Below are 24572 nucleotides of genomic sequence, written 5' to 3' on the forward strand. Positions count from 1 at the left end.
GAAAATATTATAATTTAGAGTATATTCTCAGGAATAATATAAACAACTCCTGGTATTATCATCAGATAATAAAATTGCTCCCAAGTGAAACTTCTCCGGACAGTAAAATGTAAACCAAACAGAATATCTGCAAAAGGCAAGGGGCAATCTGCCAACCTGCCAACCGATGTTGCGTTAGTGGACCGGCAGCCTTCAGTTCACATCCAGCAGACGAAGGCCAAGCAAGCAGTAGTTCTTCGGTTCTTCCCAACATCCATTTGGCTCGCAACCTCTCAATTCCTGCGTATTCTCGCGGGGGAAGCTAGCGATGACGGTCTCTGCGCTCTCTGTTGCTCGGCCTGCTGCTCTCTCGCTGCGGGGCGGCGGGAAGAGCGTCCCCGGGAGTCTCCCCAGGCTGCCTGCAGTGCCAGGTGCCAGATTTGTTTCAGGTGAGGTTTTTTTCCCCTCTTCGAGGCTCCAACCGAAGTTTCTTTGCAACGAGCCGTTGAGTATCTTGTGCTCTGTAATGTGTTCGCGTGCAGGTAGGATGAGGAGTCGCAACGTCGTGGCTGCAAAGGCTGCGCAGGACAGTTCAGAATCGTCATCCGGGAGCATTGTGAAGTATGTTCAGAGTTCGGTGAGTTTTTTTTTTTTTTTTTTTATCAGTGTCAGTCTTTACACTAGTCAAGTTTGAGATAGTGAGTTCAGGAACCATGATGACATTGGCAAGAACTTCTTGACGACTCCCAATGCACAAAGTTAAGACAAGTTCGTTGTTACGCTCTGATCAAATTTAGTTGGTTCTGCGCCGAAGATAACTTGATCCCATATATTGTTCTGAATTGTGTTTCAATTGATGCACCTAGTTATAGTTATTTATGGAGGTACTCATCGTCTTTTTTTATATGGAAAAAAAAAACTGAAAACAGTTCAGCACTCCTGAAGACCTCTTTGCTTTAGCTGGTATAGGTTTTGCAGGGATTGCCGCATTATGGACTGCTGTAAATCTCGTAGAGGTAATGTGCAGATCTCAACTGTTTGATAAGAGAGTTTTCACAACAGCAAAAGATTGATGAATCTGGTTAATATATATCTGAACTTCAGGTCATCGATAAGCTTCCTGCTCTTCCTCTACTCTTTGAATTAATTGGCATATTGGTTGCATGGGTAAGCTCTAGGCTTCTAAATTTAATTTTCAGTCTACAATTTTCCTTTTATGAATTATATTTTCTAATCTTATAAATGTTCACTATTTAACTCTGCAGTTTTTCATATATCAAAACCTACTGTTCAAGCCAGACAGGTAACTTCCTAATTGCCATATCTGCATATTGACGTAGCAAATGTTTCCAAACCTTAAAGACCGAACTTGCTCTGAATCACTTACGAGAAGATAATCGATGTGTAGCATACTTCCAAACTTTTAAATATCTTGCTTCGAATCATTGACGAGAAGACAATAGGGTGATTGTTTGGATTTTTTATGGAAAACCAAACGGCGTATTTACAAACAAAAATAATTTATGAATAAAACTTCTATATATGTATTTTTAGCGATCTAAAAGTCGAAGTTAAAAAATAAACATCAGTGAAAAAAATCCCAAAGTCAACTCTAAATTTAATGTTATAAATTTAAATTTTAGCTTATAAGTATAAGTATAAGCTGAAAGGTGAGGGTGAATGAATATTTAGCATGCTTTACTCTTATGGTTTTATGATATTTTCACACCTGCCACACAATGCGATGTCAATTTCATTTTGGTTTGCTGCATATCTGCATCAGTGAGAACACCTGGATACATATTGAACCGGCACCGTACTGACGTTTTGTAATGCAGTTGAACACATCTGGTTTATCATTCTGAGCACCGCTGAAGAGTGTTCCGCAGTACTTTCTTTACTAGCCCAACTGTTGTTTTTCTGCAGGGAAAGGTTTGTGAACAACGTCAAGAATTCTATATCTCGAGTCTTGGGGCAGTAATTTTGAGGCTACGGGTACCGGGGCACAAAGAACCTATGACTCTTGCCTTCCTGATCGACCGATCCGCTTTCTTCAGACCTGGAGAAACTAAGGAATATTTGACTGTATGTGAACAATGCGAGGAACGTGTTGTTACCATTGTCCACTCTAGAAGCAATGCCTGTTTCATGTACAGGATATAGTGATATCAAGTGCTCTAATAGAAAAGAACGCGGCTATACGTCCAAACTAACACGTACGACTCGCGCATAACTTGAACTGCAAAACATGACGACGCGAGGCAGGGCACTGCATCCTGCTTCCAACGACTGGTGTCGCGGTCGTACAAGAATCGTACATTCTTTAAGTGTGTATAGCAATTTCAAATAGAAAAATGTGTCTTCCTTCATCCCTGGATCCCTGCATTAAGTTTCAACGGCAAATTGCACCTGAATAGGTGATCGACATGAGATGAAAGGATGAAGCACTTCTCCAGTACTCATCATGTGCATCCGCGGTTTACATAACATTGATGCTAAGTCCTAGGAAAGGAGCTCTAGTTTTCTAGAGCATGAACTGTACTGAAAGCATATATGGAAACGAGACGGTTCTGCACTTCTATCGGTCGCCAAAAGTTCGAAGCATAGGGTTCACATTCACAAAAAAAGTGATTTGAAGCGCTGGCAGTCTGGAACTACCACCAGCCACAAGCTAAAATAAGTCCCCTTTGTTTCATAGAACAAGCTAATTTGAATTGATATTGTAGGCAGCAATGACCAGTGTAAAATGGAATAATAATCACATCTAAAATAGGTCCCTTTGTTTCATAGGATAGGAAAAACAAGGGAAAACGTAGAAATTAAAGGGGTATGTTATTTAATCCTACAAGAATAAAAAAACACTTGAAGGGACAGTAGGTGGCCTTTGATAGTGCCATTAGAAAAACAAAGGAATGTTTACAAAGACGTCATGCCTCTGGCTATTTTCCCTATGGAAGTGAAGCATAGGAACAAAATCATAGGGAAATTTTCCTTTCTTTTTCTATAAATTGTAGGGGTATGCACAAAATATGCCACATGAATTTGAATCATATGAAAATAATTTTCCAATCCTATGAATAAAAGGACACCAAGCATGGTGGTTGGCAAAATTTCACCAGGAAAATAGTGAAGAGAAAGGAACGAAAAATGAAGACACTAAGATAAAGGTTAAATTCGTATTTGTGACTAAGCTAAGTAGCTAACTATCCAACATTACACTTATTTTGACCAATGAGAAATAATTGGACCTTTCATGAGCCTAAATCAACAATGAAGACTGATACAAGCTTCTGATCAACATGTTAGAGGGGGCAAACATGATTCTCTTGACCATGCTATACCCCCAAATACAAACCCGGGAGACCTATGTGTTTTCATGCTTAGGTTTTTTGTCTAAATGCCCAGTTGCGGTGTTTCCAGCAACAGGATGTCTGCTGGAACCCTGTAGAAATGTTTTTACAACAGGTACGTCTACATCTTTTGAATAAGGTATTCGCGAAACACCATTTGCCTGCATGGGGTGGCCAGGCACTTCAGATTTGATTGCCATGGAATACTTTTCCTCTGCAAGGAAGAACCATCAGAATGAAACCGTACACGTTTATAAAAGAGAAGGTTAATGATTCTGCATTAGCATGACAAGTGGAAAATTTTGGGGTACCTTTCATTCTTCCGTATGTCACAAGCTTACGGAGGCAATCACGGAATTCCGTAAGCACACACCTTTCTTGTTCTGCGTACAGTTCAGATTGGTTCTGGTTGACAGGTACTGCCGGTTGTGTAACTACATTTTGTGAAGTCGTAAACATTGTATCTTGTTCATCACACATCAATGCTAGTGTTCCTGGAGACATTGGCCTATTGGATTTCTGATCATCAATATTATCGTGTTTAGATTCTTCTAGAGAAGCTTTGCCTGCATGAGTTCCTCCAGTTGACGGGTTATCAGTTGTTGCCTTTTGATAATCTGGATCTTTACTGTTTTCTTCTCTGTCATGGTTTGTCGATGCTAGGGAACTTCCCACCTCATCTTCCCTCTGCCCTCCTCTCTCATCTTCCCTCTCTACCACCTTATCTTCCTGGGCTTTCTTACCTATTTCCCAATGAAACAGCATATTACAAGCTATGCTATGTACGAATGTGGTCATGCGTTATATTAACATATTTAAATATTAAAAAGTGCACCATAGAGCTGTAAAATGTAAATACGCTAATAAAGTCTTCGTTATCATTTAAAAACATCAAGTGTAACTATGCTGAAATCATCACGATTACTACAATTACACTATGATTTCAACAAGGAAAAAAACTTAATCCTGAATCCCTGATAACATAGAGTGATTTCCAGAAAGTTACAGGACAGTGTTTATGGGATGCATCATGCACCAAATTAAGCATGGAATAGCTGCATATTCATTTAGGATTCCAAAAGATATATTATAACTCCATTCTTTAAAAATATGGAGAGAAACCAGCGCTTGGAACCCCTATTTTGTTGGGCTTTTCCTTTTTTTTCACTTTAAAGTGATACACACTGCATAAGCATCCAAATTCCAACCCCAAGAAAAGATGCAAGTTGAACTAAAAGCAAATGTGCCAGTGCAATCTAAGTTTCAAAAACAAGAAAAGTAAAACATGTTTGGACCTGGAATGGTAAAATGCAATGAGGATGTGCAGATTGATGTGAGTTGGTTGAATATCGAAACTTCTATTGAAGATTAAGTTATGAGCAGTACACAGGATGGCCAGGAATAATTTCTCAAGAAAATTAATAAATTGCAAATGTAAGACCAACAATACCAGCGTATGCCTTTGCGGTCTTTCCTGATACAACCACCAAAAGCTTGCAAAGGTCCTTTACGTCCTCTTGTTGGACAATATCCGCTAAAAGAGGCCTATAATGGAAGGGCATAAAGCCATCAACAGAAAGAGGTATGATTGATCTTCTCAAGGAAAAGTCATACAAGTTGACAGTTACCTGTAGGTGACCTTAAAGGGCCCCATTGTTGGAGGATGCATAGGCTGGCTCATTGGAAGTGGGCCATCAGATGCCACTCCATTCTTCTGATAAACAAAAAAACTAAATAAATCACAGAGTATATGACAAACGTTACCAGAACCCTAAATAACTCTTGCTATTAGCAGATTATTATTATCTAGGTTAGTCCAATTTATTTGGAATCTGTTATAGAGGAATTTGTATCCCTCAAGAAATAATATTTGCGTACTTAAATTTATAAGTAACACGGTGGCAGTACATGAGGAGCTACCACTTCTGTATCAAAGACTCAAATTATCTATACCTCAGTTAGTTCCAGTGCACAAATTGCTGGTGTAAACCAAAAGCATGACATAGATTGTGTTAGTTGTGCAAAACTTGTGGGGATGTCAATAAGAAGGGGATGTAATGTAACAGGTGTTGCTACAAAACGTGCAGCATTGGTACAAAACGGCAACACCTTTTCCTTTCTGATCATAAAGTAACAGCGCATGCCAATAACCATCCCTCAGAAGAACATATCTGAAACACTGTTCATCATCTGACTATATTGTATGCATGACATGATTTATTCTTTTTATGGAGCAGAGCACTTCCATCTATCAACTGAAGTCAATAACTCAAAAACACAAAACTATGTAGTATGCATAGACAAAGGTATTAGGGAAAAATTGAACTACCTGCTGAAATCTAGAAATTGTCATTACCTGAGGTAGGTGACTAGTTTTGTGAGCTCCATTTTCCTTGGCCAAATGGTCAAGTGAAGGATCTATGTGCTTTCTCTTCCTGGATGTGGAAGGAGAAGAAAAGGCTGCTGCTCCAATAGCACCATTTACTGCTGCATTTGCTGCTTGCTGCATGTGAATGGAATTTTTATGATCCCCTTGGTAAAGAGCTTTTCTTTCTTCGCTCCCTTCGAAATTCTTGCAATCCATACACTTGCAATTTTCAGAGCATAGTATGTTAGCTTGGAAGCACTCACAATACTTCTTGAGGCAACCCGACTTCTTGCAGTGGCACCCTTTATTATGCTTCCCAACTAAAGGAAGATCACCAACCGCCTCCTGGCAATTTCAGGGACTAGCATTAAGTGCATGCATCATGGCAGTGTAGATCAGAAAGCAAGATGTACAAAAATGAATATATGGCATTTAAGCTGTAAATTTCTTAGTTATAGAGAGAGTAGCAATTAGTTCCTCAGTGAACCTGTGTGATTTCCAAGCCTCCCCCTGTTCTACATTTGGTCATTTGTCTTCAATTAGTGTGAAGCTTCATTTCGATTTTCGAATGTTTCACTCTAAATTAGAATAATACGTGTAATTGTATCATTCCCACGAGCATTCCTTGTATGAATCATTAATACTCCAGAAGTAATGGACATCAATTATTGAACTCCCTTAGCATGTACATGTACATGTAACTACTCATACAAGACATGGAACTCAAAACATACCATATTATTCCGGTTAGCATGTGGGCTACTCCCAATCTTAGGCCTGAATGCATCGGGGTTGCGCTCCAACGTAGCATCAATAGCTTCACGCCTAGCAATCTCATTCTTAACATTATTAAAACAGTTGGAGCAGTTGCATCCATCACAGTAAACGCCCGATGCAAAGCATTCACAATACCTAAGCATAGAAAACCATAAGATTAATATTGATAATATCAAGACATCAACTATCAGTACACAAAGCCTTACTAACATAGTGAAAGAGATACCAAAAACATTGGGGGTAAACGTGGGCAAATAAGAGCAGATCCTGGTTCAGGATATGGGTTTTGAGACTACAGTGCAAATTGGAACAGAAACGCAGTAAAGTGCAGAACCAAATCATGTACTGCGAATCTGATGAACCACATTTCTAGCATACAAATAATAAAACTTAGGTGGTAAAGCCAGAGCACCCATAAGCTTTTTTAGATACATGTATAGTATACCCCTTTAGAATTATCTAGACCAGCCAATAGTTGCTCTTTCAGCTAAATTGCTACAATTATATACTCGAAAAATCTTCTAAAACTATAAGATCAAATATTTGGTCACATTGTGAATGCTATTGGTCAAGTTTAAGACCATGCTATTATCATCTAGCTTTTCACATGTAAAGGATTGAGCATCCAACTATGTACTAATATAGGCTTTCAGGAAAAAAAAAACTCAAGACAATTTACACTTTAAATATTCCGTAGCAAATAAAATAAAATCTTTTGGATCCAACACTATTCAGACTAGAGCTGCTCAGGAGGGCACTCGAGTTGTAATATTGCATCGTTTTCAATCTAAGACATGTAATCTGACTTACAACTTCAAACATTTGGAGTGCTTGCAGTTGCAGCACTTCTTCTTTGTCGGGGTGCCATCTTTTCCTTCATAAAGCCGTGCCCGTGGTGGCTTCGGTGACTCTGGCTTCCTACAATACAGATTTAAAGCACAATAAGAACAAAACTGGAGCATGACGCAAAATTACAAAAGAAAACTAGATTTAGGAAATTTGCATCAATTAAGATCGCAAGTAGGAACAAGGCTAATATCAAATGCAAATGCCAGTAAAAAAACAAACACCTCTTCATTTACAGGGAAAGATAGGTGCACAATATGAAACAAGTACTCCATATGAAACTCAACCTATAAGCTAAAGGAAAAGAAACACCAAAAAAAAAAAAAAACACTCTAGTGAAATGAATCACCAAAGCAAATTCACAGGTCCCAAGGAAGAAAATACCAAATTGAGAAGTGGAAATGTCAAAGCTTGACGGTAAACATAAATCTAAGAGCAGACGCACTCACAAAGGAACGGCGACCGGTGGCCGCGGCACTGTCTGCGGCTGCGCCGGCCGAACCTGTGGCACGGGCACCGCCACCGCCACGGCCGGCCGCGGCAGCGGCACATGCACCACGTGATGCGACCGCATCAACGGCAGGCCCCGGGGGTGCAGCTGCTGCGGCACCCCTATCGGCACCGCCGCCCTAAGCTGCTGCGGCTGCGGGAACCCCACGGGCACCGCCCTCGGCTGCAGCGCCCTGGACACGGCGGCCGCGGCCGCCGCCATCGCGGGGTTACCCGCCAACGCTGCCGAGGTGAAGTCCAGCTGCCTCACCAGCTTCTTAATCGGCGGCTGCGAGGACGCCGCGGGCACCGGCGCCCGCGGCGGCTGCCCTCCTCCTCCGCTGCCCTGCTCCTTCCCCGCCATCTATCAACTCAATCCCCCCGAAGCTACCAGATCAACACGCCGCCCTCCCCCCCCCCCCCCCCCCCCCCCGCGACTCGAATCTAAACCCCACCCCCACCCACACCCCCAATTCGCCGCAGCCGCCGAGGCGCACGGCGAGATCGCGGCCGCCGGTGCCAGATCGGGGATAGACCGCCCCGCGGCCGGGGACGGGGCGAGGCTGGATTTGCCGCGAGCTCCCGCGCGTGTCTGCGGCGGAGGGGGAATGGCGGATTTCGAGAGAGCTGGGGGATTAGTGAATTTTCCCTCTTGCTGTGCAGCTCCCTCCTCTCCTCTCTCTCTCTTCCTCCCCCACCCTTTCTTTCTCCTCCCACTCTTCGCTTTCGAAATCAAATTCATATTCTACGGCCGGATCCTAGGGGCGCGGCGCGATCGGACGGTGGGGAGCCGCCCGGGCGAATCCTGCGGCTCCAATTCATAGACGCGAGGTTGTTGGGCCGCTCGCCGTTCGATTCGACGGGGTGAGGCCGCAAGGGGCGGAATTGCTTGGTGGACGCGTTACGCGTCGCTCGCTGACTCCGACGTGGCTGGCTCGTGGGGCCGCGGCAGCTAGATCTTTCGGTGGGGCCGCGCAGCCAGTGGGGTGTGGTGGGGTGGGTGCGGGCCGGCTACGTGGGTGGGGGAGTCGGCTCCTCAGCGGCGTCGGTATCGTTTGATGTGATACGTCCTGTCATACGTGGAGTTGTGTTTTCCGGAAAGTGCTGGCGGGATTGTTGTGTTATCCCATGACATGTGGGACCACACGTAATGGGTGTCCCACCTGTCATTGTGGTAAATAGATGAAAAGATGTACAAATTTGTATTGTGCTGAATCGCTTGGGGCGGTTTTGAAAGATGTGACTTGTGGCTCTGTCAGTTTCGGTAAGGCCCATTTGACACCAGATTTGTCACAGGCTTTTTTTTTATGGGCTACGAAAACGGCCTACGTAGAGTAGTTTAAGCTGTACCTATGGCCGAAGAAGGGGTTAGTTATCCATGATTAATTAATTATTAATTATTAAAAATTATAAAATAGATTAATATGATATTTAAAGCAACTTTCATATAAAAAATTATAAAAAATACACCGTTTAGCTATTCGAAAAGTGTGTGCACGAAAAACGAGGAAATCTGAAATTAGGAAGAGGAACGTTGAACGTGGCCTATGCCTAATAAACAAACATGTGATTTTATGATAAAATCATATACACACAGTCCCAAATATAATCATTTATAAAATATGCTTTTTTAACTAAATTACAAATATTTTCGATGCTATTCATAGCACTAGTTATCAATCAGATTGATCACTTCTCATTTAGTTTTGTCCTTATTTTATCCATACATATCATTTCACATCCATTACCTATTTATTAAAGGAAACCATAGTCTTTTCTTCTTAATCTTAATCTTCGTTAAACAATCTATATGTGGGATTATTTGGCTTTTTAATGAGAAAAGATACATATTTTAATAATATAAATAAAATTTCTATATACAATATTCTTAGTGATCTAGAAATCAAGTATGAAAAATAAACCTCGATGGAAAAACCTAAAAAATAACTCTAATTTTAAGGTTAAAACTTTCAAATTTTGGCTTATAAGCATAAGTGGAAACGAACAGATGGAACGTTCCACTTAAGATGCACAAGTAAACTGGAGGCCATAAGTGATTACTTAAATATTAAATATTAAAATTTAAAGAATAAAATTATTTGATTTTCAAAGTTACTTATATATAAAGAAAGGTTTTTAGAACACGTTGCTAAACAATTCGTAAGCATGTTCACGGGGTAGCACAACCAAACTCCACTTCCCAACGAGGCCTAAGGTACGTTCGAACCTATAGATTTAGAGCCCATCCACGCTTAAGAAAAGAAATTATGGATTAGCGAATGATTAGCTAAATAGAAATAAAAACTTGAAAATTGATAATGCGATTTTCTCGAGAAACCTGTCGGAATATGACCCCTCGAGCAACAGAGCGATGAACCCCATTTGTGTTCCACCGAGGGAGCACGAAGGAAATCATGAGTTGGAATTTGGTGACCGGTGAAGAGAAGCGGTAGAGAAGCATGGAGAGGCTATACATGTTAAGAAAGTGACGTGTAATATCTTACTCGTATGGATGTTCTTATGTTTATGTGTAGTACAAATGGTGTGAGCGGGGGTATCCCTCTTAGTGGTTGGAGGTTTCCTCCAACTTATTCCTAAATACTCCAAGCTTCTAGATTACTATGCACTATCTGCTTTTTTACCTAGCTCTGAATACTTCTTTCTCATGATTATCATCAGTTATGTTCTTTTTTTTTACATCTCTTATATTCGATCCCTCCCTTATTTTATTGGGCTTGGTCCTTCTTTTATAGTTTCAAGAGGATACCACAGTGTCCAACTCTGATCAAGGAACATGCTACTATATATAATCATTTCGTTTTTTACTTACGGGATAACCAATTAACGCACATATTTTCTTCTCCTATTGACGAGAAGTGTGACGAGACTAACGGTGTCGAAGGTTGGTAGTAGCCTTATGTGGACCCGTCGGTCCTCGTGAGCCATGCTCTTGGGTTATGAACGGAATTGGCAGTTTTTATATATGTCGTTGGACATATGACCAATGGCCTCTATATATGGATGATAACGAGTGGCAGGTGGTCGTTGAGCTAAGTCAACATAGTTAGTAAGATAGTGTTGGACATTACACGTGTCTACCATCACATGCTCGACGTTAAATACGACAGGCAAAGGGTCACTTCATCTCAAATGTGTCTACCATCGCATTCTCTTGGCGACCCCTCTTATTGGCCTTCAACAACGTGCCACGCTGCTTGGTGTCGCACCACCCCAATGCTCCCTTGCTCCTCGAGGAGGATCGAGGTAGCCCGACCTCTCCCAACTATGACGTCAACATGGTTCAGCACGTCACAAGCCAACTAATAACTAATAAGGACACATCAGTTTTCATATAATCCACATAACTTTTTTATATATTTTTGTTTATGCATAACACATACAATTTAAAAAGGCTTATGGGGAAAACAACGTGGAAGTATACATTGAAAAAGGGAGAAGCGAGCGCAGATCAATTTAGCTAGAGAAAAATGTTGCTAGGTGCAACAGTCAAAGTTTGTCGCAGTAATCGCTGAGATGGACACTAGTTTTGAAGGACGGAGTCAAGACTGACACGTGGCAGGTGATGGTTCAACCGAGCACTGTACGACGCTACCTCTACTCAGCGACGAGAGCCGCCGAATGACAAGCAAATACGGCGGTACTAGTTCAAAAGAAAAAGAAAAAAGGAATACGGTGGTACTCCATACCAAGCGTACCCTGTCGACGGCCAGATCAGAAAAAAAAAAATAAAGGAAAAAAACCACTAAACTGACCCCTCCCCTCTCCCCTTCCCGCGGATACACCACCTGCCCCACGCGCGGCGGCGCCACCGCCACCGCCACCGGGCACCGCCGCACCGGCCACCAGCGGCCATTCAACCAACCTGGTAGCGGTACGAGCGCGGAAACAGTGGCCGCGGCCGGGGTGTGTGTCACCTACCCGGCACAGCCCGCCCGTAAATGCCCACACAGGCGGGGGCGCGCGGGGCGGTTGCGCGCTTGATGACGCCATTGAATTACCCCGCGGGCCACGCCTCCTCCCCCCACCTGCTGCCGCACCTCCTCCCCTCCTCTTATTCCCTCCTCTCTCGCCTCCGACGCCACTTCTCCTCCTCCTCCTCCTCCTCCTCGTCGTCGTCAGGTCAGTCTCTCCGTTCCCCCCGCTGATGCTTCGCTTCCGCGCCAGATGTTTGTCGTTTTGCCACACCGGCGCTTTGTTTCGTTCGTGGGATTCTGTTGCCCCGGTTTCGCGATCGGGAGGTGCTCGCTGTTTTGCTTCAGTGGGAATGTCTCGGCTAGAAACAAGCTAGTGGCAGTAACCAGCCATGGGTTTTATCGGGCTGCCCGCTGCCCCGTCATGCTTCATCTTCGTTTGTTTTGATGAGGGCTTCGGTGTGCAAGTGGACGAACTCGAGTTGATCGGTGAATAACTTGCGTCCTCTTGGAGTAGTGGTCCTAGTGGTTCCTAAACAGCCACCTGATGAGTCTTCTGCGATGATGATCAGTGCACAATTTGCGTTATCATGGAGCAGTGGTCCGAATGTGTTTCTAAAGCTGCCTGTTGGGCCCTATGATGCTACGTATGCTCTGACTTGCCCTTGATGTGCTTCAGTTGGCTTTATATCCCAGATTCCTAGTAGGTACATCACCCATGGGTTGGTCGGTGCTTAGTGAATGGTTTTCTTTCAACAGCCGAGCCACTTCCAACGAGTCATTGATAATCACATTGACATTGATACGTTGCAAGTCATAACCACTCCTTTTGCTTAAATTGAGTTCGCCCGATAGTGTTGTGCTTCATAGGGGTTATATGGATTGCGTAGTGGTTCTGTCTGTTAGTGAGGAGGTACTGCTGACTGGTTATGCAAGGCCAGAACTTACATTTGGATCATATGAATTAATTACTGGCTATTATTTTACTGTATAATCTGGTGAATTTGAGTTTTCTCATATTTAATTTTTCATCTTGTATTTTAGCTTACAACACCAGACAAAATACTAGCACGCTCATGGAGGTTGTTCAAGAAGTCCTTAAACATGGTTCGACACATGGTGTCCGTGCAGCCATCAGATCTGATCAAAAGAGTTATAACCTTGTACAGCTCATTGCATCTGCACTGGATGTCTACAATATTCTTCGCAACAAAAAAGTACCACTGCTTTGCTTCTCTATATGTCAAGCTTAGTCATTTGAAATTTACTGTTAGGTGATTATAATATGTTTATCACAACCTTATCTCTAGGTTCTGACTGGATGTTTTGTTAGCCTCCCTTTTCCTTTTGTTGGGTTGCAAAACTATATAATTTTCTTTGATAAAGTTGTACCAAAGTCCTTCAACTAAATGCACTAATGCAAATATGCAACGGCATAACTTGATTTTGCTGAACCAATCACAGGGAAACACTAGGTGGGTACCCCTTCATGTCAGTACTTGCAGTATTGTGCTCGATTTGGTTTTGCAACCTCAACTAGAGGATATCTCGTGTCTCATTGTACTAAGCAACATTCCACAATCAAGCAATTAGTTAATCATATTTTTGTTCTTGCATATTTGCTAGAAGGCATCAGAGTAACTTAATTTGTAGTAGGGTCTTGCAATTGCAGGATAGGCTTTTACTAGATATCATCATCGTTTGACTTTCAACTTGAACTTTTCAACATTTAGTTTATTGTCTGTGATTATTTTGTTTAACAGAACCTCCATTTGTAATTGGGAGTCTGTTTTGTTATGACCTGGTTAACACATACACCAACTGTTGAGATATTTGACAACAATAAACTCAACTTTACGTCCCTAAACCTTTTGACTTGTTCTGACTTTTCCCCCTCAACTCCAATCCTGGACAAAATATGTCCCTAAACTATTAAAACATGAAAGTTCTCATCCCTTAAGCTGATTCAAGACAGTTTTAGCCCTGGGTTGGGCGGAGAAATTTGGGAAGGTCGAAGAGAGATAGTAGGACTGGTGATAAAGGGTGACATGCCTGTTAGCTGACCTGTACATGTCATTTGTTATGCCTGCTGAGCAGTCCAAATTGGCTAAAACCGCTCTAATCTAGCATTGGTGATAAGAACTATCCATAGATGAGGGACATGTTTTCTCCAGTTTTGGAGTTGAGGGATGAAAATTATACTATAACAAGAGTTTAGCAATGAAAAAAAAAACTTTATCCTTTTTATTTTCGGAGATCACAAGAAAGATGTGACACAGATAACCACCACACATACACACACTAGCTAGTGCACTCCTCTAGCACATGGCGAAGCTAGTAGATGCCAGGAATAAATCTGTCAATCTTACAGTTTTCTACTGAAGTGCACCTGCCAACCCACACGTGCATATAAACTGGCACGAAATTTGAATCTTGTTGGCTGGAGTCATCCACCATCCCACCAAGAGGTCGCTCCCAAAATTAATAATATTTTGTTAACCTACTCAATGCCTGTTGTTGATGCCTTATCAGTAACCACCTCTTATGCTATTTTTCTTGTAGACGACACAGAATGGAAGTAAAGGTTCATCCGCCGAAGGCATTAATGGAACTGGATTCCTTTGTGGAGCTCGTATCGGCATAGTGGCTAAACCTTCTCCTGAATTTGTCGCTGGGATATTTGGAACCTGGCTTTCTGGTGGAGTCGCAGTACCACTTGCACTTAGCTATCCTGAAGCTGAACTCCTGCATGTTATGAATGATTCGGTTTGTTCTAAAACTTTGCAGTGTTTTGTTTTTGCATTACATCTACTTACACATGAAAGGTGCCATTCTACTGTCATGCTATGCACCTCTCTCTCCCTGAAAAGAAAAAAAAAAGCTGCAGTGAGAAAGCATCAATGCACAAAACGATAGGGGCAACAGCAGGAAAATGCATCACGAATTTACTTCTCTAGCTTTCACTTCTTTTTGTCTTGGTATTGTAAGCTGGGCCAAAATTAGAAATAGTTGTTTAAAGAGGACCATGCTGGCATGCAGCAAGCAGTATTTCTTCAATGGGCCAAATGGGCACAGCCTACACACATTCTTACACACATATAAAGTCAACAAAATTATGTACAGGAGCATTCATTGCAATTTACTACAAATTTTGGAATATGCCATTTTCTTCTAACTGCTGAAACATGTAGGACATTTCAATGATTCTAAGCACCAAGGAGCATCAAGACATAATGGAGAGCATCTCTACCAAATGTTCTGCTCACTGTTCTCTTCTTCCAGCTGTGACAAGTGTACCTGTCGATTGTCAAGAACCATCAAGTAATGAAGTGACCTCATCTATTTCTAGCTTAATGGCTGAGATTGACAGTTCAAAGGACATTAGAGGTGAATGGTTCTGTTTCTCACTGCAATCATATCTGTTGATTTCTGCTGCTACTTTTATATACTGTAATTTGGGTTCTCTTAAATCATTCATATGCTCAATAATCAGTTTCAATTCCGAAAATTTTGCAGCAAGCTGCCTAACCATGCTAGGGTTTGATTACAGGAGATGATCCTGCTCTCATCCTTTACACAAGTGGGACAACTGGTAAACCAAAAGGAGTGGTCCACACTCATAAGGGGATAGTCTCTCAGGTGCATTTTTTAAATATCTTTTATGCCTGTAGTCTTCCCTCTCGGAACAGTCTGACTGAAGTTAGCAATTTTTTACTTCACTGTTGTTATTTCTACTACTCTGTCCCAAAAGAAGAGAATTCATGGGTTTCTGTGTCGAGCGTTTGATCATCCATCTTATTTGAAAATATTATGAAAAAATTGAAAAAGATTAGTCACGCGTAAAGTGCTATTCATGTTTTATCATGTAATAACAATAAAAATATTAATCATATTTTTTTAAATAAGATGAAAAGTCAAACATCTTATCTAAAAATTGAAAAATTGACTTATTTTGGGACAGAGGTTGTATATTTTATCACTTGTCATGATACTGCTATCTATTTTCAAGTATGGTTCATGAGGTCTCTTTTGAGTTACTATATACTAGTATTATATGTCCTGACTTCTTAGACATGTAATGTTGTTTTTGGTTTGGCAGGTTCAAATTCTGTCAGAGGCATGGGGATATCAAAGTGAAGATCAATTTCTGCACTGTCTCCCGTTACACCATATCCACAAAACACTAATACTAAATGCTAGTATTTAAGTACTTAGCCATGTTCTATAGTAATGAATTGCATTTTTATTCATTTCTTGTTCTTTGCTGAAACATCCAACTATGTGGTTACACCTTTCAATGATATATCTCCCCCTTTTAGACTGGAAAATATTTCTTCACCCTTACGTTAAGATTTCTCGTATTAGAGCTGTCATGCTAATTCAGGTTTGAAGTACTAATTTTAGTCTTTACATGCACTAGAACAATTATTATGATTCACAGTGTCTAATTTGAATGATAGTTGTGTGGCCTTTAGATATTTCTAGAATTGTTTGTGGAGGAAGCATATGCCATCTTTGTCAGATTTATTGAGGTCCTTAACTCCAAATTACATGTTCATGGCCTGTTCAATGCCCTATTTGCACCCCTCTATTCTGGATCAGTGGTAATTAACCTCTTACTTTTACTTCTCAAATGCTTTATTCAGCATATGCATAAGGCTTCACTTAATCGATATATGCCATAGTTTGGTTTAAATGAATCAGTCTTCTGTGGCACTTGGGTTTCCTTTCTGGTCATATGATGTGCTACTTCAAGTCTTTCATTTTGATTTAAGAGACATACAATGTATCTTGTTTCAGTAGCACGTCTCAAATTATCTTCCATGTTAATATATTTCCTCTGAGGTTGCAGGTTGAGTTCATGCCGAAATTTAGTGTGAGGGGAGTCTGGCAGAGGTGGCTTGAGTCATATCCTGATGATGGCAGTAAAAATAATGAAGCAATTACAGTATTTACTGGGGTACAATTCTACACCATATCTTTTTAGAGTTTTAGATTTATGCTAAACTATTGTCTGTCCTTATATTGCTTGAGGCATTGTGCTCATCTTATACTTTTCGACTACCAGGTTCCAACAATGTACACAAGGTTATTGCAAGGGTATGATAGCATGGATCCTGAACAACAGTCTGCCTCTTCCTTCGCTGCCAAGCAATTGAGGCTAATGGTCAGTTGTTTATATATTTTGTAACTAATTGTATTGATGCTTTGACCTTGGTTGGAGTAAACTTCATGTGTCAGGGAAAAATTACATGTATTTCAGTCTGTGCTGTGATCTTGAAAAGGCTAGCAGTTAGTTACTATGTATAAATTCTGGTTACTATCTGCTGGAAATGTGCAAATATATGTATGTTATACGGTAGTAAGATAGAAAATCAAGGGGCATGAACCCTTCAACCTGCTGTTCAGTTTGTAAAGTCCAATCGGTTCAGTGGCTATGCTTGCTCGATGAACCACTACTTAATCAAGCACCTCAGGGTCTATAGTACATCTAACATCCAGTGTATCCAATATCAATGATTTCACTGGCTTTAGGTTTATAACACCAAAAGAACTTGAAAAGTAGATGAAGTTTCTTGCATGCATGCCTTTGTTAGCTTCCACATGCTTCTAATGCTGTTTTAGCTGCTTCATTTGATTCTGCTTGGTATTGAAGCCAAATACTTGTTTGTTTCTATCCAACTTTTTGAGCTCTAGGTAATAGATGTGTACTATACCTTGCTTTGAAGGCTTTGTTAAGAACAAATCGTAACGTGGATTGATATAATGAATTATCTTTTTTTTTTGTTATTAACATTCTATGAACTGCTTGCTGTAGATGTGTGGATCATCAGCCCTTCCTTCCCCACTTATGAAACGGTGGGAGGAAGTGACAGGCCACCGTCTTTTGGAACGCTATGGCATGACTGAGGTCAAGAGCATGAATTCTTCCTTCTCTAGTAAATATGGACTTACGTTTCATAAATATGATTTTTTTTTTCATGTTTCCTGACAGTCTTATTGTTGTAGTTTGTCATGGCATTGTCTAATCCATTGCATGGTGAACGTAAAGAAGGTACAGTTGGCAAGCCGCTTCCACGTGTTGAGGTATGCTAAGCAATTCCATGGGTGTTAGAATAACATCGGACTAATTTATCCTTTATTGCCTCATGCTCATGGCACTTAAGACATCTTTCTTTCCTAGGCCAAGATCATCATGGAGGATGGGACTGAAACTACATCTGAAGTTGGTGAGCTCTGTATTAGAAGTCCATCCCTTTTCAAGGAATACTGGAGAAAACCGGAGGTATGGTTGTGCTATCACAGATTTAAAAAAAATTGAAGTCTATGGCTGATAAAGTATCTTTTTGGTCAACTAAAACAACCCTTTGCTAATTCACCCAACTGTCAACCTTTATCTATTGCTATATATTTTATTTGAGCCCGTTTTGATTACATGTATTATTTGTTTGTAAATAATTTCCATGAGTTGCATCCTTGTTTTACCAAAACCCATCCGTTGACCGACCCATGGGCAGAACTTTACTACTGATGGGCATAGTTTCTCTGATAGTTTAGATTACTAACTAAAGGGTATCGCTGGTGCATTTTTTTCACCCAACTCTATAGCCTACACTTGTTAATATGTGCATGCCTGTTACTTGTGTGTCTTGTTTTTAAAAGACAGCGTGGCATATTCTTTTTGTGGGTGTTGTGATAGACACAACTTCTAAGCTACAGTATACAAACTTCGCAGAGTTTGCTAGTCACTAAGGAACAAAATGAAGGGTGCATGTTGAGAAGCTAATATCCACTGTTTCATTATTCAACACGGTTAATTTATATTGCAGGTTACTGCAGAATCATTTATTGATGGTGGGTTCTTCAAGACTGGTGATACAGTAACTGTAGACGATGAAGGATATTTCATAATTTTAGGGCGTAAGAACCACTTTATTGCTTTGCACTATCATATCCTTCTGGTTGTTTTATTTAAGTCGTGGTACTACTGTCTATTTGTGATCATTTTAGGTTGTCTGACTCATTTGTATTATCCAATGTAGGCACAAATGCTGACATCATGAAAGTTGGTGGTTATAAGCTGTCTGCATTAGAAATTGAGTCAGTGCTGTTACAGGTAAATATCCTCACATTAGACAATATTAGTAAACCTGCTGCATCAAAACAACTTGCTGGTACTTCCTTCTCTTTGTGCTAAGAATAATAGGTAGACAATACTAGAGGTGAAATCTTAAAATCTCCACAGAAGGATCACTGCAATAGTTTTCAATAGTAACTTTGTAAACCTATCTAATCGAAGACAAGCCAATGGTTTAGTTGAATATTACTCATCTTGTTTACTCTGGTTTGATTTCTTGTTTAGCATGAAACTGTCCTGGAATGCGCTGTTCTTGGCTTGCCTGATGAAGCTTATGGAGAGATTATCTGTGCAATAGTTGTGCCTAAGGATGACGCAAAGAAAAGAGCTGAACTGGACTCAAAGCCTGCATTGACCTTGGAAGCATTGACAAGTTGGTCAAAAGATAAGCTTGCTCCATACAAGGTTTGCTGTTCTACATGTTTTCCCCCTTTTCCTAGTAGCTTTACAGCATCGCCTTTGTTTGTGAGGCTGCCTTTTTTAGTGGTCTCTGTTGACAGTTGCACGGTAATATGAAGTTTCCAATTTATATTTTGCGCTCCTAAGGGATGGCTCCTGACTCACGTTTTTTTCAACCACTTCTGGTTAAATTTATGATCCATTTTGCTTATGCTAACATACATTGATACTCCCTCCGTTTTATATTATAAGTCGTTTGATTTTTTCCTAGTAAAATTTAGCAATATTTAAAATATTAAATTAGTTTCATTAAATCTAACATTAAATATATTTTATAATATGTTTGTCTTGGGTTGAAAATACTAATATATTTTACTATAAACTTAGTCAAACTTAAAAAAAACAACTTATAATATGAAACATAGTTAAACGTTTTTAAGATATGACATATAGGAGTATCAGTGATGATCATGTATTATTGTTGGACCCACAATACTACACTGCATAGCCTCTATTTGATCCTGAACTGAAATCCATTTTTCCGCTTGAGTTAATCTTTTCTCCATGCATGATAGATTCCAACAAGGTTGTACTTATGGGATTCGCTTCCTCGGAATGCCATGGGAAAGGTGCGGCTGAGAATGCTCGTTTTTTTTTTTTTGACGAGTAGTTTTGCTGAGCTTGTTACTGATTTACCTAATGCTTTTACCAGGTCAACAAGAAGGAGCTGAAGAAACTATTAGGAGTTTAACTGTGGTTCCAGGAAGGCAGACATTGTAATGGTTAGCTAATAAATATTTTTTGCATTGATAATTTGCTGAATCTATCTTCTGAGCTATATATTCCTTTTGCTTCAGAGGATAACCAAAACCAAAAGGAAGTAACCCCTTGAAAAACATTAGAGATAGATAGATCCATAGGTACGGTGTTTGCTAATAAACGGCCAAACTGAGTTACACAGATTTTCTTGGACAACTGCCACTACGATGAATATAGATAGATGATCACCCGTCGATGTTGCATATGATCAGAGAATCAAACCTGCTATTTTCATGGGGGCAAAACAAACAAGGCTACATACTAGCATAACTGTCACAAGTTCCAGCCAAGGTCGCATTTTCAGTTTTTTTTCTAGTCCTGAGAGCTTGCACCACAGCGAGCTACCCAGAAATCCACACGCACTGACGCACAAAACTGCTACTCCATAGGCGTCTCCCCGTCGCCTTCGTCTTCCCACTCCACGTTCCTCCCCTCCTCGCCGTACGCCCAGCCGCACCAGAGGAAGTAGACGAAGTTCACGGCGCCGATGCCGGCGAGCAGCCAGTAGTAGTAGTCGTAGCGGCCGGCGTTCAAGTCCTCCGCCAGCCAGCTCGTCCTCCCCCCGCGCCCGCTCGCGGCGTGGACCACCCTGATGATCAAGCTGCCCGCCAGGCTCCCCGCCCCCATGGCCATGTAGAGCAGCGCCATGCTGAAGCTGGCCATGCTCTTGGGCAGCTCGGTGTAGAAGAACTCGATCACCCCGATCACGCCGAACGCCTCGGCGAGCCCCGCCAGCGCGTACTGCGGCACGAGCCAGAACGCCGACATGGCCCCGCCGCCGCCCAGCGCCTGCCTCCGCCGCGCGCCCTCCACCACGGCGGCCGCGGCCATCGCCGCGGTGCCGAACAGGAGGCCGCCCCCGATCCGCTGCTTCATGGTCAGCCCGCGCGGGTTGCCCGTCAGCCGCCGCAGCGCCGGCGCGGTCCACCGGTCGTAGCAGCCCGACCAGAGCGACATGGTGAGCATGTTGAACACGGCGAAGGTGCCGCTGGGCACGCGGAACCCGCCGCCGCCGACGAGCCGGTCCATCGCGTCGGCCTGCGGCACCGCGAAGTACTGGTTCATGGCCTGCGCGAGGAAAATGGTGGACGACCAGATCGGCATGACGCGGACCGCCGACTTGAGCTGCTCCACCTGGTCCACCGTGCACAGCCGCCCCCGGTCGCCGAAGCCGTCCCCGTCCGCGCCGCCATTGCTGGGCTTGTCCTCCTTTGTGCTGCTGATCATGCATGCCTTGTTCAAGAACCTGAACAGATTCAATCAAACGTCGCCGTTACACCATATGAACTCCAAAGTATGCATCTTTGAACAGCAATTCGCACCATTGGCAAGCTGCATTGCTGATCCATCGATCGATCGATCGATCGCCTACCTCAGCCTGTCCGTGGGAACGGTGAGCTTGCAATCCTTGAGGTGATGGTACACGCCATCCTCGGTCTTCTCCGGCAGCCACGCCCCGCGGTTCCTGACCGCCGCCGCGACGGCGGCGCCTATCCCGTCGAACATCCGTTTGGAGCCCTTGTCCTTGATGTAGAGCCTGGAGCCGAGGAGGAAGCTCGCCGCGGAGAGCAGCATGAGGCCCGTCGGCACGGCGAGCCCCACCTTCCACCCTAGGTTGTCCTGCACGTAGACGACCACGGTGACGGCCACCATGAACGCCACGCCGATGGACCCGTAGTAGGCGTTGAAGTAGACCTGTAGGATCCTCGACCTCCGCTCCTTGGGGTGCCTGGAGAACTGGTCGGCCCCGAACGCCATCGAGCACGGCCGGACGCCGCCGGCGCCGACGGACAGGAACACGAAGCCGGCCAGCAGCCAGGCCATGTGCCTCGCCCTCGGCGGCGCGCACAGCTCCGGCAAGAGCCTCATGTCGCACGGAGGCGGCCTTGCTCCAGGCACCATGGCGCTCAGCCACAGGAACACCATCCCCTGCAAGAAACGAGACATCAGCTCGGCCTCGGCGTATCGGTGGTGCCAATGGATATCTCATCTTCTCTTGCACTTACAACCAGGCACGCCACGGAGCCTATCGCGACGACCACGAAGCGGCCGAGGTACATGTCCGCGATGACGGCGCCGGGGATGGGAGCGAAGTTTGACACTGCGCTCCACACGAACAGGAGGCTTCCGGCGTTGGCGTGGCTCAGGTGGTACTGTACGTTGAGGTACGTGATGAAGTTCACGTTGAGCCCGAATCCAGCAACCTTCTCCAGTATTTCATTTGCTAGGGATCCACAGGGAGCAAGAAAGTTCCATCAAATTGATGATGATGGACATCACTATCTTTAAAAAGGTAATTAACATATGAAATCATAGGCCAAACACACAAATATCAGCTGACAGCATCTGCGTCGCTAGATGCTAGAAGATGACTCCAGATTGTTAAGATTAGCTGAAGAAACTGATGTCATCCCAAAGAAAAAAAGCGAAAGAAACGAAGGAACGAAAGGGGGGCATCACAACTTCATGAGTACTCTGATCAGTGGTTTAATTTCTGCAATGAATTTGCATTGATCCAGATGAAACTTACAGATGATAAAAGGGAGTGCTTTGAAACCACCCTTGGCCTTGGTATTGGCCTTGAAGCACTCCTGTGCTTCAGCCTCAGCAACACCGGAGTGCTCCATGGCGCAGTAGAAAAGGGATGCTAATTGCTACAGCAAGGCAATGGACAAAGAGTGGCAGGATCTTGTACCACGGCGCATAACCTCGTTAAATTATATTCATGGGTAGACGGTAGTTAGGTCATAAGGTGGACAACTACTAGTTCTTAATCTAGGCAAAGCAGTAGAAAGTAGGAATCCTAACAGGGACACGCATCTTCCGGAACACTACATGTGAATTCGTCACTGCAGTCTTCGGTTTACCTGATACATTTGACTAAGGTGGATCACTTATACTGAAAATAACCAAAGATGATATGCTTTAGCTATTTCTGAAATATGGATGAGCTCTTGATGTCTTTGGCAGCGCAAAATGTGAAATACACCCTTTTTCCTGCCACCACAAAACATCTCTAGTATGCTCCATATCAGTGCCTTTGCTTTCTGGAATTCGCAACTGAACGTTGCCATTTTCTCTTGATTTGCCCTGGATGTGTCAGGTTTAGCGTAGGCGATCATCTATGTTTGTCATGCTACATGTAGTGCCACGCTGATAATCAAGAGAGCTCTGTGCTCCATATGGAAGTGCTCGGTGTGTGCAAGGCAATGAGGCATCATGCATCTCTTCCTTAATCCATGGACAGAGCTTGGTTGAATTTTGCTCATTGTAAGAGGACACGCACGACAAGATATGCGATGTTAGTAGTCATAGCATTCCTCAAGGGCCGTAGATATTATTTTGGATGTTTCTCTATGATGTATAATCTTCAAAGATATGATACTTAATGGGAGTATTTTTAGAAGATAATTTTAGGGGCAATTGTATTTTTACCCTATTTTAAAGTCTAACTACTAAACCAACCCTGTTTTCTCAAATTTGTTTATTTGACTCCGGTTTTCGAAAATAAAACTACCGTCTAACCTGTTCCATGAAATCACCTTAACGGTGTTAAAACCAGAGCTAAAATGTCACTTGTGTCCTTACCTATCTGTACCCTACTTACTTAAGATTTTGTTTATTTAATAAATTTGACAAAATTTTGATTGAACCTTGATAAATTTAGTACAAATCTTGGCACAAACAAAACTTTGAGAAAGTATTGTCAAATAAGTAAGGGTATAAATGGTATTTTGTCCTTGAGTTTAGCACTATTAAGTTGACTTTATGGAATAGGGTCGGACGGTAGTTTTATTTTCGAAAACAGGGTCAAATAAGCAAAGTTAAAAAAACATGGTCAAATTGGTGTTTAGACTTCAAAACAAAATCGAAAGCACAATTATTCCATAGTTTAGGATACCTCCAATTTCAGTACTTATGGAAAATAAAACACTTAAAGCACGCTTGAGTTTGAGTATTGTAACTTTTCACACATATAAACTTGATGTTACTTATTATCTAAAGGTAAGTTTGATATGACCAGTAAATTAGTATGAGCTGCTACAAGGCTTTAAGAAAAAGATAAATTTTGCTACACAACACTCTAAAAGTATGGTCTTTGCTAGAGGATATCCTTAAAAAATACATTGCCAATGGATATCAGAAAAACATGGTTCTTTGTTGTAGGATACTACATGATCATTTTGGAGACGAAAACAATGGCCCATTCACTTGGGAAAATTTTTTTAGAGAGAGGTCACATCGACGCGTACGGTCGTACATTTGAAGTATTAAACGTAGTCTAATTATAAAACAAATTTTAGATTTCGTCTGGAAACCATGAGACGAATCTTTTGAGTCTAATTAATTCGCCATTAACACATGTTGATTACTGTAGCACTTATGTCTAATCATGGACTAATTAGGCTTAAAAGATTCATCTCACGATTTCCCTCATAACTGTATAATTAATTTTAATGTTCATGTATATTTAA

At 42.2% G+C, this 24572-nt stretch overlaps 4 protein-coding genes across 6 annotated transcripts; 2 read left to right on the forward strand and 2 right to left on the reverse strand.

The window, feature by feature from the left end:
* The first annotated feature begins 179 nt into the window (after positions 1-179).
* On the forward strand, positions 180-2167 carry LOC102720296 (protein CURVATURE THYLAKOID 1C, chloroplastic). Its single transcript, XM_006646284.3, has 6 exons — positions 180-428; positions 522-616; positions 909-995; positions 1084-1146; positions 1245-1282; positions 1906-2167. Exons 1-6 carry the CDS (start codon positions 308-310, stop codon positions 1958-1960), a joined length of 459 nt encoding a protein of 152 aa, XP_006646347.1. The 5' UTR covers positions 180-307; the 3' UTR covers positions 1961-2167.
* A 946-nt stretch (positions 2168-3113) lies between these two features.
* On the reverse strand, positions 3114-8503 carry LOC102720573 (protein tesmin/TSO1-like CXC 5). Its single transcript, XM_015834464.2, has 8 exons — positions 7770-8503; positions 7285-7392; positions 6432-6609; positions 5686-6042; positions 4958-5043; positions 4780-4874; positions 3641-4072; positions 3114-3543 (listed from the first exon to the last, which is right to left on the reverse strand). The coding sequence occupies exons 1-8, from the start codon at positions 8171-8173 to the stop codon at positions 3344-3346; spliced, it is 1860 nt and encodes a 619-aa protein (XP_015689950.2). The 5' UTR covers positions 8174-8503; the 3' UTR covers positions 3114-3343.
* A 3055-nt stretch (positions 8504-11558) lies between these two features.
* Positions 11559-20345, forward strand: LOC102703440 (malonate--CoA ligase). Of its 3 annotated transcripts, none has more exons than XM_006644682.3 (17): positions 11559-11949; positions 12786-12958; positions 14304-14507; positions 14933-15128; positions 15292-15380; positions 15841-15910; positions 16293-16345; positions 16594-16701; positions 16810-16908; positions 17560-17652; positions 17751-17828; positions 17926-18027; positions 18572-18662; positions 18785-18858; positions 19105-19284; positions 19854-19907; positions 19991-20345. In XM_006644682.3, exons 1-17 carry the CDS (start codon positions 11769-11771, stop codon positions 20027-20029), a joined length of 1884 nt encoding a protein of 627 aa, XP_006644745.3. In that variant the 5' UTR covers positions 11559-11768; the 3' UTR covers positions 20030-20345. The 3 variants fall into 3 exon arrangements, with proteins under 3 accessions (XP_006644745.3, XP_040378473.1, XP_015698569.1); XM_040522539.1 differs by lacking the exon at positions 11559-11949 and adding an exon at positions 14113-14209 and having other exon boundaries at positions 12057-12958; positions 19991-20343; XM_015843083.2 differs by lacking the exon at positions 11559-11949 and adding an exon at positions 12364-12388 and having other exon boundaries at positions 19991-20343.
* On the reverse strand, positions 20308-22945 carry LOC102720848 (protein NRT1/ PTR FAMILY 1.2-like). Its single transcript, XM_040522545.1, has 4 exons — positions 22628-22945; positions 22104-22321; positions 21470-22026; positions 20308-21343 (listed from the first exon to the last, which is right to left on the reverse strand). Exons 1-4 carry the CDS (start codon positions 22722-22724, stop codon positions 20476-20478), a joined length of 1740 nt encoding a protein of 579 aa, XP_040378479.1. The 5' UTR covers positions 22725-22945; the 3' UTR covers positions 20308-20475.
* Between the last annotated feature and the right edge of the window lie 1627 nt (positions 22946-24572).

Source organism: Oryza brachyantha, chromosome 1 (genome assembly GCF_000231095.2).
Source record: "Oryza brachyantha chromosome 1, ObraRS2, whole genome shotgun sequence".
Lineage (NCBI taxonomy): Eukaryota > Viridiplantae > Streptophyta > Magnoliopsida > Poales > Poaceae > Oryza > Oryza brachyantha.